Below are 13,521 nucleotides of genomic sequence, written 5' to 3' on the forward strand. Positions count from 1 at the left end.
TCTGTATGTACAGTTAGCTCCATGATGTTCGGGACAAGGACTTTTTTTTCTTGATTTGGCTCCAGCAGACCCTTTGTGGTTACTGACCTCACCAGGGTTAGGGTTAGGCTTGGGCTTAGGCTTCTAATGATCCAAACAGTTCACCAACTGTTTCGCCGAAACTTTGGCCTACGCCTCGGACTGTTTTGGTCTTATTGCTATGCCTCATAATGGCTTCCTTGGCTTTAACTGGAACAGCTTTGGTCCTCATGGTGACAAGTGCCAATAATGAATGAATGAATGAATGAATCATGGCATTTATATAGCACTTTTCCGAATGCTCAAAAAGTGCTTTACAGTGATGAAGGGGAACTCACCCCGCCCACCACCAATGTGTAGCACCCACCTGGGTGATGCACGGCAGCCATTTTGCACCAGAACGCTCACCACACATTAGTGACGGTGGAGAGGGAGAGAACATATTTTAGCCAATTAAATCGGGGATGATTAGGTGGCAAGTTTGCGAGAGCCAGATCTGGAATTTAGCCAGGACACCGGGGAACCCCCTACTCTTAATAACAGACCCCAAAGGCAATCAGAAACCCACAATCAAGACCGGATACTGAAACCTTCCTGCACTAGGGAAACAATTGAACACACCTGACTAAGCAGAAACACCTGTGAAGCCAAGTCTCAAACATGATGCTGTGAATTCTACAGTATGTGGCAAAATCAAAATGTATAAAAAATATCCTTTGATGAAAGCCTTTTGTGAATTGTTTGATTACTGTCTAAAATTGTGGAGTACAGAGCCAAATCAATAAAAATAATATGTAATTGTCCCAAACATTATGGGGCTCACAGCATTTGAGCCATTCCTCCTACCGGGGAATCAAACCTGTGACCTTTAGGTCGCAAGACCAACTCCTTAGCCATTATACTACCCTGCCACCCATATGCAACACCCTGATGTAGTTGCTCAAATTTCCCAGGCTGATACAGCATTGGCAGAAAGGCCCCCAGCTTTACTCTCTCCCCTTCATTGTCAACCTGAAAGAGCTCTATCGACTGTGATCGACATCTCAAATCATTACAGCACGTCATTATTTGCATGGCAAAATTACATTTTGCATGTTGACCTGTTGGGTGTTGCTTGCAAACTTAATTTAACCATAGCATGTTTTTTTTTTAATGAAAATGTTAATTAAATCTTGTCTTTGAGAATTGAATTTCAGGAAATTTTAATTTAATTCCCAGTTTTTTTTACAGTAAATATTTTCATTGACCCTTGTATACCCTGGCACTCCATGCTCTGTGAAAGACATGGTTTCGGGGACCATGGCTGGAAAGTCTTTTATAACATTTTTTTTTGTTTTATTTTTTAATTTTTTTATTTACTACTTTCTATTTTGCACTGGCTTTTATTGTTCATCCCTGACCCTCAAGACAAAAGCTTTCTCCATAATAACCTAAAGAACAAACCTTTGAAGTACCCACATTGGATTGCACATGGGCCGAAGGTCACGTGACTAAACAAAAAGTCTTTTTTTATGACCAGGATTGGTCCCGACTTGAAATGAAAATCTATTAGCAAAATTGGTTTGCACGTTACTTGATTGCCTCTCCAATAAATAACCGAAACCATCGATGAATGGTGTCCCCGTGTGTCCAGTGTTTTGGCTGAATAGGAACAGCAAAGATGTTTCACGTCAATCATGCCCAGTTTGCATGACCTTTTTAAATGCTACATGCAAACAGAATATCCATTGCTGGCTTTCCTTCACTTTGAATAAGAAACACATTTCCAGAGGACGTTACTGAGCTTCAGATACATGTATATATTGCAGGGAAGAAATACAGAAGAGGAGGAGAAAAGGAATGACACAGAAGTCTATATTCATATTCATACAGACACAGGCTTTTGCACTCAAATCAATAATAGACAAAATTTAGTACAACATTCAATTTGCATCATAAGAGGAGCAAAAGCTATAAAATTTTAGAGGACAGTTCAGTGAACAAATACTCGAATATTAACGACTTCTTACCGTTAGGTTTTGTTTTTCATGCAGTTAAGGCCAGTATTTTATGACAGGACAATGAAAAGAAACAAAATGGGCCCCAGTAAAGGGCAGTTCAGATTCCATTTGCACTGAAGTTTATGAAAGAAACTGCAAAGTAAAAAATAATTTAGATGAACAAAGTAAATAATTTAAAAAATGTATGACAATCTCAATAAATAATTCTACTATTTACAGCACTATATATTGGAGATTTAAACACCTAAAATCGGTAAATATAGAAGCAGCAAACATTACAGGCACGAGGTACAGAAAACAAACAAAACAAAACAAAAACAAAAGCAATTTAGCCGTGTTTACAGTAGATGGTTAACATATTTTCCGCTCTTTTTTTTTTCTTTTTTTCTTTCAGACATCATCCGATTTTAAATATCTTTCATGGTTTTGAAGGGAATATGGGGGGGGAGAATAAGATATTTAGAGAAAAAAAAAGCAATGAACTGCATCTTGACTGAACAAGTAAAAATGACAGAAGGGAAAGAGGGGGAAAATCGCAGTTTTGGATTGTTGATTTGCAGACAAAACACAGAATGTAAATCTCCAAAGACACTGAATACAGAACAAAAGATACGCATACGCCATCACCAGCAATGCAGCACCTCATTAGAAAGCAGCAAATAAATACATATAATATGCCAATACCAATATAATACATTAGATAAAACTAGGGAAATATACTGAACAAAAACAAATACATTTGTATCTACATTTCTTTGTTAAAGCTATGGCCTGTTCCGAGAGTTGCGTTTGCTTGCTATATTTTGTCTGAGGATTTGTTAAAAAAAAAAATTAAAAAAAAAAAAAGTTTCTTCATTTGATTTTAGTTGCTTTTTTCTGAGGCGTCTCAGTCAGCTTGCAAATACAACCCCTACCCCCCTCCCCCCCTTATCTTGTCTGAGTTGTTTGTTCCTTCTCTCTTTCCCTAGTTTTGTACCTGCTTTGTCTCTGGAAGAGTCCTACTGGTGATTCAGGAAATGAAACTTTGGTCTCCTCTACTTAGCAACTGGAATCATAGAAGGCCAAAGTTACCCCTCAGCTAGCTACACAGCTACTAATTACATGGAATGTTGAATCTGGTGGAAAACCAGAAAATATTCAGGTTTCAGGAATATTTAAACCGTTGAAAGACAAGTCTGCGCCAAGATGCCAAATCATTGTATTCTCAGTGCGGATCTTCCTAATCCTATTTAATCTTTAAGTTTGGTGGTTATTCTGATTCCAGTGCAGAATCTTACAAGCGTAAGGCATAAGATTTGTGAATGAATCGGAGAGTGAGTGCACACGTAAGTCATATTTCTTATTAACTTACGTCTTCTGTATTGAATAAATTCAATTTTAAGCCAACGGAAATAAAAGTAATATTGATATAATATTGAGAATTGTTATACATATAGTACACATAGTAATCAGATAACCTATAATAATAATAATAATAATACACGAACAAATTACCTGTTTGACCATAGCAGCGTTTCTAAAAGTATAATTTGTTTTTTCTTTTTTTTTTCTTATTTCTTAAATGATTTTAAAAAGTGCAGTAGCCGAGGTCCAGAGCTGATACAAATACTGATGAAATATGAGTTATGAGTACAATTCATGTAAAAATGAAACCCAGAACAATAAACAAAAAAACCAAAAAACATTTACGTGGTTCAGTAACCTTATTAACCTTCCAAACCCAAGGAAAAAAACACTAGGCATCAGTGGGTACAAACACACGTCTTATGTACAGAAAATTAGCGCAAAAAAAAACTCACCTATTATTACTTTTTTCTTTACCTCCGAAGAACAACCTATCTCATTTTCTCTTTATAATCAGAAAACCAGTTCAGACTCAAAAAACCAGGCGAGGGAAGTTGATAGCTAAATCAACCTCTTTAACTGACAAATTATGTGCCTCTTCGTGACCAGGCTTGGAGACCCACCTGTTTATTTTTTTATTTTATTTTTTGGATTCACCTTTTTTTGGCCTGACTCTCATGAGTCAACGCGACGTAACCCTAGTGTGGTCTGTCATTCCATCTGAGCAACACACGTTAGAAAAACACATTTTCTTTTTCAGGACCTGGCTCTCTTCGGTGACCATCCAAATAACTTGAAGTAAAGGACAAACACTAATCTAATGGAGGCTTCACTATCCAGAATGCAACCTGGCCAAGCTGTAGGTACTGCAGGTGACACCAGTAACGACACTAGTAGAAGGCCAAAAAAAAAAGGACCCCTTTGAAAGGACTTCATTCACTGCACACTGGGCCGAGAACACACCAGCAAACATCAAGAATAGCAAGATGCATTGTGGGAAAATCACAAGCCCCAAATCCTTCACAGAGCAACAGAAATGTGCATGTGTGCGTGTGTGCATACGTGTGTGTGTGTGTGTGTGTGTGACAAAGTGTAAAAGGCAGAATTTGGCTGGAAAGCTGTTAACGAGTTACAGAGCGAACCACTGAAGCGACAGAATCACTGTCTTTTCCAAACGCGTCACGAGGTGCGAGACAAATTTATGTTACATGCCGTCTACATTCAAGAGATTACATCCGTGTCCTGAAGTACATTCTCAAGGTCCCACTGTGCTCCACGAAGAACGCACGAGGCTGCTTACATCCGCCTAAGGCAAAGGAACTGGGCACCCGACACATCAATAACAGCAACAACAGCGATAATAACCCCACAAAATAATACTGACGAGAACAGAGGACTTCAAAAGGTACCTGTGCATTTACACAGGCGTGTATATGTATCTGCATGTATATATTTATATGCATGCATGTACGCATATAAGTACGTGTGTGTGTGTGTGTGTGCCTGTATGTATGCTTGCATACAAGTCAAAACTGTGCCCCCCCCCCCCCTTATGTGATATTTCTGCACAGATCAGTGGCAGCTCCTACTTTAATACATTTTTGCTCTCCTTCTCTTTACATTCGTTTTTCTTGACTGGAAAAAGGCAGTTAATTATCTTCTAAATCCATACCGATCCTCACCGTTTGCCTTCCTCTACTTGGCTTTGTGGTAAAAACACCTACGTCTACATCAGGCCACATCTTAGAATTCTGCAGCAATTGCCCAGATTGTTTGAAATAATCATGTGACAGTTTGTTTACTTAGCATATAATTAATTTGTATAACTGCATTTGTTCTTTATGTTCGGTGCCTAAAAAACCAAGGCTTGTCGAAGTCATGAAGAACAGTCAATCTGTGCATATTCTAAAGTTACAAGAAAATGCACACATTTGCTTTTTTTTGATAATCTTTATTGCACTTTGGGAAAATCTACCTTTAAGTTTTACTTGTTTTTACTAAACTAAAAAAAATGTGCATGGATTCATCAGATAATCAACATACTTGTTAATCAAGCACAAGAAAGACTTTACCCAGGTTAGCCAGCTACCTGCTGCACAGACAAGATGCACTGTACACGTGCAGGTGTATCGTAGATGGGCAGGTGTAGGTGTATTGTAGATGTGTAGGTGTATCGTAGATGTGCAGGTGTATAGTAGATGTGCAGGTGTATCGTAGATGTGTAGGTGTATAGTAGATCTGCAGGTGTATAGTAGATGTGCAGGTGTATTGTAGATGTGTAGGTGTATAGTAGATGTGCAGGTGTATTGTAGATATGCAGGTGTATAGTAGATGTGCAGGTGCATTGTAGATGTGTAGGTGTATAGTAGATGTGCAGGTGTATTGTAGATATGCAGGTGTATAGTAGATGTGCAGGTGTATTGTAGAGGTGTAGGTGTATAGTAGATGTGCAGGTGTATTGTAGATGTGCAGGTGTATAGTAGATGTGCAGGTGTACTGTAGATGTGTAGGTGTATAGTAGATGTGCAGGTGTATTGTAGATGTGCAGGTGTATTGTAGATGTGCAGGTTATGTGCAGGTGTATTGTAGATATGCAGGTGTATAGTAGATGTACAGGTGTATAGTAGATGTGCAGGTGTATTGTACATGTGCAGGTGTATTGTAGATGTGTAGGTGTATTGTAGATGGGTGTATTGTAGATGTGTAGGTGTATTGTAGATGTGCAGGTGTATTGTAGATGTACAGGTGTATTGTAGATGTGTAGGTGTATTGTAGATGTGCAGGTGTATTGTAGATGTGTAGGTGTATTGTAGATGTGCAGGTGTATTGTAGATGTGCAGGTGTATTGTAGATTGGCTTTGTCTGGCCGTTCAGTGTACAGTCGGTGGGGTCAGAAGGTTGGTTGTGTGACAGGTAACATGGAGGCAACCAGTAGCACTAGCATTAGCAGCAACGGCTACGCTAACACCACCTGTCATCCTCCTCAAACATTTGGAAACAGCCCCCTTTTCTCACCTCGTTTTCTATTTTCAACCTTTTTTCCCTCCAACTTTTTCCTCCGTATTTTGCGTCTAGTGACCCGAACGCCCACATAGCTCCCCATCGTATTACCGACCTATCACGTGTCCACGGCAACAGTCTCTCTCTCTCTCTCTCGTCTGTAGAATGAAAGGCGTTCCGTTCCCACCGCGAAAGGTCAAAGGGCACGAGAAGCAAACCTTTTTTTGCAGTCATCGGGGGCTTGAGGTCAAAGTTCAGAGGTCAGAGACACAAGAGCAGGGGAGGGAGCTGCCCCAGCTCCGTGGTAACCCCCTATTTTATTTACTAAAGCAACATACTCGGAGGGAAGAAAAAAAACATGCCTTCTTCATTTGGTCAAAACCTCTGGACTTTCTTTTTGATGTTTTCCACAGACCTTAAGAAAAACAAAGAGGTCATGCAGCTCGGACAATGAAACGGAACCGCAGAGCCGTCACCAAACGAGAGAAAGACATGCAACTCAGGATCCTCTGTCTGGGGCAGCCATTTAAAAGAAGAGCTGCCTTTCCACTCGCTCTTTCTCTTTCTCCTTCTCCTTCTTATTTGCCCGACTGTCCGGTGTTCTTCCGTTCTCATGTTTTTTTGTCTAAAAAAAAAAAACCCCTTCGCTTGTACCGTCCTTCACTCCCACACCAGTCTTTTCTGGTTCTGGCTTGTCTCACTGAGGGGGGGGTGGTAGGGGGGGGGTGTGTGTATCTGGGCATGAGTGCAGAGGTCAGACCGTAAGCAGCATGTTTGAGAGGAAACGTGTTACTCCTCCACTCTTCTCCTTCATGAAAGGGGGGGGGGGGGGGAGCAGGTGGGTGGGGCTCAGCGCAATGGGGGCGGGGTCAGAAGGGGGGCGGGGCTCAGCCCAGCGAATGAGGTTGGTTGCCTTTGCTGTTCTCCTGGGCCTTGGGGTCCAGGCAGGCGCACTCTTTTCTGATGTCACATGACATCGGAAACGGCACCACCTGTAAGAGATGCACACAGACAGCCCTTAGTGTTTCTCTCCTGCCATTTTAACTTCCTGTTTTACCTTCAGGTCAGCTGACAGTGCAGGCTAACTTATGCATGTGTGTATTTATTACATTACATTACATTACATTACCGGCATTTAGCAGACACTCTTATCCAGAGATCCACTTACACAATGGAATTTACACTGCATGCATTTATACAGCTGGATATATACTGAAGCAGTGCAGGTTAAGTACCTTGCTCAAGGGTACAACAAGGAATCAAACCTGTGACCTTTCGGTTACAAGCCCAGTTCCTTACCCACTATGCTACACTGCCGCATGTGTAAGCATGCATCCAAACCGCTACCACATTGCCAACCGGACCAGCACGTTTGGAACCACTGCAGCTGAAAGTGCAGCCTTCTGATTCTCCTGCATTGTGAAATGGTAACTATTCTGTGTCACTCAACACACTGGAGCGGGACAGAAGGAGCGGTGTGTGTCCAATAGCACAGATTTAGGTTTAGTCTCAGATCCTGGCATTTCAAATGCGAGCAGTTCAACCTCCGGGCCTGCGGGGGGCAGAGCGGAGCTGAGAGGAGTCGCCTACACGCCCTCTGACTCGATTCCAGCGGGACACCGCAGGCTCAGGGAGGCCCGGCCTCCCGGGGAAACCCGCCTCTGCCGAGCACCAATCAGGCGCCAGGGGGCAGGACAGGCCCGCGGCGGGTCAGGCGGGGCCAAGGGAAGGTAGGGCGTGGGCGGCCGTGAGCTAGCCTCAGGTTAACCCCAGGGAAGGGGCGAGCTGCGTCACGTCGAGCGGGATCGTTGGGGAAGATGGAACAACCCGCTCAATTCCGTGCATGAGTCAAGGACAACACACGGTGTATAAAATTCTTTAAAAAAATATATATATATATAAATATAATACTGCAATCAGGCATACGCATATTTTTCATATTTGTTTTACTTGTCGAGGGACTTGACGCGCTGACACATAGTGTAAATATGCATTCAGCACACACACACACACACACGCATACACACACACACACACCATTGGGCACACTAAGACGAGCGGCAATACACTTTGAAGCTGTGATCTGGCTCGGCTCCACGAACGAGTAATTTTGTTTATAGCGGCCTGACAGCTCCGCTATCGAAATACATCAGATCGCGCGGCCCGGACGGGCGAGCGGGCGCAGACCGACTGTCCGAGAGGAGGGGCGGGGCGGAGCGGAGCCGAGCGAGAGAGGAGCGCTCGGCCGCCATCCGCCGCCCTCGGGGAAGATCCCCCGGCTCTCGCGGAAAAGCTAGCGAAGGATTTGACCTCGTCTTCCCCTCCCCCCCCCTCGATCTGGCACCGGTCACGAGCGCTCATCCGCCGTCCCAGTCGGTGAACTCGGCCCCGCGAGGAGGGGCGGCGTCGCCCGGGCCAACCGGGCCAGACGCGCGAACATCTGCTCGCCACGACCGCCCCGCGAACGCAGTCCAACAAACGAACCGCGCGGAGGTCGAGCGAGGGAGAGGAAAGAGGAAAAAAAGCTCGGCTACAAAGTTCAGACTAGCGCGTGTGAAGTCGACCTCACGGCAACACGACTTCGGCCTAATGCTTTGTTAATGCGCTGTAATTACACAATGGGGAGTTTTAATGTCTGTGGAATTAATATGCAAGTTACCCTCACTTTGCACCGTTTTTCATTATAAAATAAAAATTAATTACAGGAAGAGCGAGGGGACAAAAAGGACCAATGCCATCTGTACATCCTCCTATGACCTGGCAATTAATTTCTGTCCCCTGTAGGGGACATGAGCTTCGGGTCTTAATCTCAAGAAACACATATTCTATTAGGCTGAAACCTATACCACAAGGGGAATTCAATAAAATAATATTCTTATAGGGCTAGACCACGGCACACAAAGTTGTGAATAATATTCTAGAAAATATTTTCACTGCAAGATGTTTTCCTCATCCAAGACACTTGCTTAATTAAAAAAAAAAACTAATATTCAAACTATCTTTCTGCTGGGTCCCTGGATGTTATGGTGGAAGTTCATAACATGAGAAAACAAAACCCAGGGATAGTGTCTGGTTGGCCATACTAGGCTTTTATACATCTAGCCCTTTAACAGTCCTCCAGCTATGTTTGTTGGGTATAACGTAGCAGAACGGCAGACCCGACATTTTCTCTGTGGGTTTGTTGTCAAATGCACACCTTTAATAAAGCATAGGAAGCTCTGGAGAGATATCCCCGGTAGATCTGTGGGGTAAACTGCTGTTGGTTTTCAGCAACCACCTCCGGAAGCTATTAGAAATGTACCAATTAGCCACTTAGCAGACGCTCTTAGCGACTTGTGCACTTCCTGTGCATTCTACTAAAGCGGGCTGGACATCAACATACCGCAATCACTGCAAGTAAATCCTTTCATCAAGTATAGCTGCTAGTGGCAACCGCAGTCCGAGAAGAATATCCATCCACCCATTATCTAGCCCGCTTATTCTGAGTGTCGTGGGGGTGCTGGAGCCTATCCCAGCATGCATTTGGGGGAGGGGCAGGAATACACCCTGGACCGGTTTGCCAATCCATTGTAGGACACACACACACCATTCGTTCACACACTCATGACTACGGGCAATTTAGAACCCATTAGGCTAACTGTCTTTGGACTGTGGGAGGAAACCAAAGTACACGGAGGAAACCCACAGGGACGAGAACATGCAGACACCACACAGAAAGAACTCGGCTGGGATTCGAACCAAGCCGAATCCCTCTCTTGTTGTGAAGTACACTAAAATGCCAGCAAGGTTTATTTGTGGGGCAGGCCTGGACCGAGGGAGCCAAGCTGTCCCCTGAAGAGTCCAAGAAGCAGGAAGTGTGCCAAAGACTTCCTGTTGCCCCCGCCTCTTACTGGAAACCCAGCGTTTTGGTAACTGCCAAGGAGGGCATAGGCCCAAACAATCAAAAACAACCAATGATTGCGCAACAGCTGCGGGCTGCCCGTTTGTTTGTTTTTTTTTCGTTTAAACTTACTTTCAGTTTTTTTTCTTTCTTTTTTGTCTGTAACAGGAGGAAGCGGGTCTAGGGATGTTAGCACCATCCACCGCCCCCCAGTGAGTTGCACCAGTCTGAGCGATGCCGCCATTTCGTGGAGCAACACCAACCGCACATCAGTCGAGGTATGGAGCGAGGGATTACTAAACCAAGTGAACTCAGAATTTGATACAGTGTAAGGAACTAGTGAATTAAACACAAATGTCAGAACATTATCAGTCCATCCATGGAAGAGGGTCCTTTGCGGTCACAGAAGGAAAAAAAAATGAAAAGCACGAAAAACCGTCCAAATTACGTCGGTTTGTCGGATTTCCCAACTCGCGGAGGTTGATTCATGGGGTGCCCCCAGACAGAGCGGATTTCTCTGCTCTCCTGCCCACACTGATAGTGTCCACAAGGGGTTTCAATGATCTAAGACAGACTCCACGCCCAGCCGCTGACCCTGGATCTGTCGTGGGAGTCTTTGGTCATTATTTACATACAGTGGCTAGGGCCAGAAATAGGATTGCCTAAGCAGATCCTGGAACAGTTAGGGGTTTCTCCTACAGCAGACAGCAGTGGAATTAGAGTTGGGCAGCCTGGACCTGGATCAGTTCTGAGTTTCTTTTCTAACAGTGGATAGCCTGTAGAATGAGTTGGACAACCTGAACCTGGATCAGTTCTGAGTTTTCTTGTCTAACAGTGAATAGCAGTAGAATGAGTTGGACAACCTGAACCTGGATCAGTTTTGAGTTTGAGTCACGGCAACCTGCCGGATTACTTCTGACTCAGGCCCAGACGACCTTCGACCTCTCCGTCCACAACAACTGACTCAACCGGGTCGCACAGCAGACCTTCAGCGAAGCAGAACGACGTTTCCAGTGTCCAACCGCAATTAAACTGTCGCCGCGTCGTTTGGGCCCAATTCTGACCGCCCGTTCTGGCGCCCATTGTACCCTGAAATTTTCCACGACTGCCATTCAAGCAAGATGACCCGTTTAAATGAAAGACACAATCACTTCATCAAATGATGTCCGAATGGGCTTTAGCTCTTTACCGGAAAACAGCATTCCTTCTTTCTTATTTATTTTTTTTCTTTGGGGGGGGGGGGAGGGGGGGGGGTTGGGTGGGTGGTGACAAATCAATCTCAAATGTTTAAGAATTATACACAGTGAGTCACCAAAGCACCAAAAAACTCCAAGATCGATAGCTGGAACAACCGCAAACAAGAGCGTGATGAAGATTGAAGGGGTGTGAGAGGAAAAACCTCCATTATGAAATCAAGATCTTAAAATGTACAGCCCTGAAAGCAGCCCCAGTGCTTTTAAAAACATTTTAATTTACAAAAGCTGCCTGTTTTACATTTAAAAAACTTGAAAGGCGTCCAGTACCAATAAAAATATGAAATTCCGTCCACTTACAATAATTACTAAACAACTGCTTACAATTAGAGCCCAATAACACGTAGGATGTACTGGCTCTGAAGGGCACCGCCATTCCTATGTTAAAAGGGCTCAGAAGTTCTGTGTAAAGGTTTGGAAGACCACTGCAGTGTTTCCAGTGAAGGGCTCTGAAGACCACTGCAGTGTTTCCAGTGAAGGGCTCTGAAGACCACTGCAGTGTTTCCAGTGAATGGCACTGAAGCTGCAGTGTTTCCAGTGGACAGCTCTGAAGACCACTACAGTGAATGGCTCTGAAGACCACTGCAGTGTTTCCAGTGAAGGGCTCTGAAGACCACTGCAGTGTTTCCAGTGAACAGCTCTGAAGACCACTGCAGTGTTTCCAGTGAACAGCTCTGAAGACCACTGGTAGTGTTTCCAGTGAACGGTTCTGAAGACCACTGTAGTGTTTCCAGTGAACGGTTCTGAAGACCACTGCAGTGTTTCCAGTGAACAGCTCTGAAGGCCACTGCAGTGTTTCCAGTGAATGGCACTGAAGCTGCAGTGTTTCCAGTGAACAGCTCTGAAGACCACTGTAGTGTTTCCAGTGAACAGTTCTGAAGACCACTGCAACGTTTCCAGGGAAAGGCTCTGAAGAACACAGCAGTATTCGCAGTAGCAAGCACTGCAGCCCACCACAGTATGAAAGCCTGCTTACCTTCTTGGTCTTGACAGTAGATTGGCAGCAGTCACCTCCATCGTAGTCACAGAAGGCCCGGTTGTTCACGGAATCGCAGTAATTGTCACCCATGAAAGGCTGTGGAGTGGACAGAGAGTTATTACAACGACACTGATGTGCAACAATACAATCAAAATAGCATGAATATTATGGTTGATATGATAATGATCATTATTAATATTATTATGAACATATGCTTACATATCAGACCTGGGTCAAATATGTATTCGTTTTAGATTCAAATACTTTTCTGTGCTCTATTGATCTTGCCTGGTATAACTGAGCCTGCCAATATGACCAGAAGGTGGGGTTTGTACTTTTTTAGTACTTCATTGCTTCCAATACACCAGACAAGATCAGTAAAGCGTAGAAAAGTATTTGATTCCAAAATGAAGACGTATTTGACCTAAGGTCTGATACATATGCATTTTATAGTCGTATGTGTGATACATAACATATGTTTTGAACTGATGTGCTCTCGGAAAGCATGTGCTAATATCCAACACAATTTTTGCTATTGCTACTACTCTTGCGTTACTTTCAACGCACTTTGTTTCAAAAGGTACTTTTGTATTACAACTACATAGATTATGTGTTACAAAGGGGCACGCTGGACATGCTACGTGTCGTTTTCAACACGTCTTTTTTGAGAGTGTGACACAATATGGTGCTGTGGTCGAACTGGGTGAAGCGCAGTGATCCTACGTCAAATCTGCTTTGAAAATATGTGAAATGTCAACTTTAATATTGTTTTAATGTAAAACAGGGAGGACTTATTATTTACTCTCTCAGGTTGAGCTCCGCTGTGGGAAAACTCAAAGCAGAGGCGGGAGTTCTCAAACAAACAAAAAAATGACCATCTCTGACCGCTGCTACAAACGTCTGGTTGATAAAAGCTCGGCGAATCCAACAAAAACACCCACTTTGACTTTTAATTCAGCCCTTCCTGCTCTTGCACAGAAATAGTGAATGCGGTGCCATTATCTACGTCTATATATAACGTCCATTTAAGTCTGCGTGTGGGGGCGT

At 43.6% G+C, this 13,521-nt stretch overlaps 1 protein-coding gene across 1 annotated transcript in view; it reads right to left on the reverse strand.

Moving 5' to 3' along the window:
• Positions 1-1,797: 1,797 nt before the first annotated feature.
• The window catches only part of LOC118213402 (pappalysin-1-like), an 88,786-nt gene continuing 77,062 nt past the window's right edge, over positions 1,798-13,521 (reverse strand). Inside the window, exons 21-22 of the mRNA XM_035392313.1 lie at positions 12,472-12,570; positions 1,798-7,354 (exon numbers count right to left, since the gene is read on the reverse strand). Of these exons, the coding sequence (XP_035248204.1) occupies positions 7,250-7,354; positions 12,472-12,570 (204 nt within the window). The 3' untranslated portion in view covers positions 1,798-7,249. The remainder of the gene's footprint in view (positions 7,355-12,471; positions 12,571-13,521) is intronic.

The sequence above is a fragment of the Anguilla anguilla genome, chromosome 14 (assembly GCF_013347855.1).
Source record: "Anguilla anguilla isolate fAngAng1 chromosome 14, fAngAng1.pri, whole genome shotgun sequence".
Taxonomy (NCBI): Eukaryota; Metazoa; Chordata; class Actinopteri; order Anguilliformes; family Anguillidae; genus Anguilla; species Anguilla anguilla.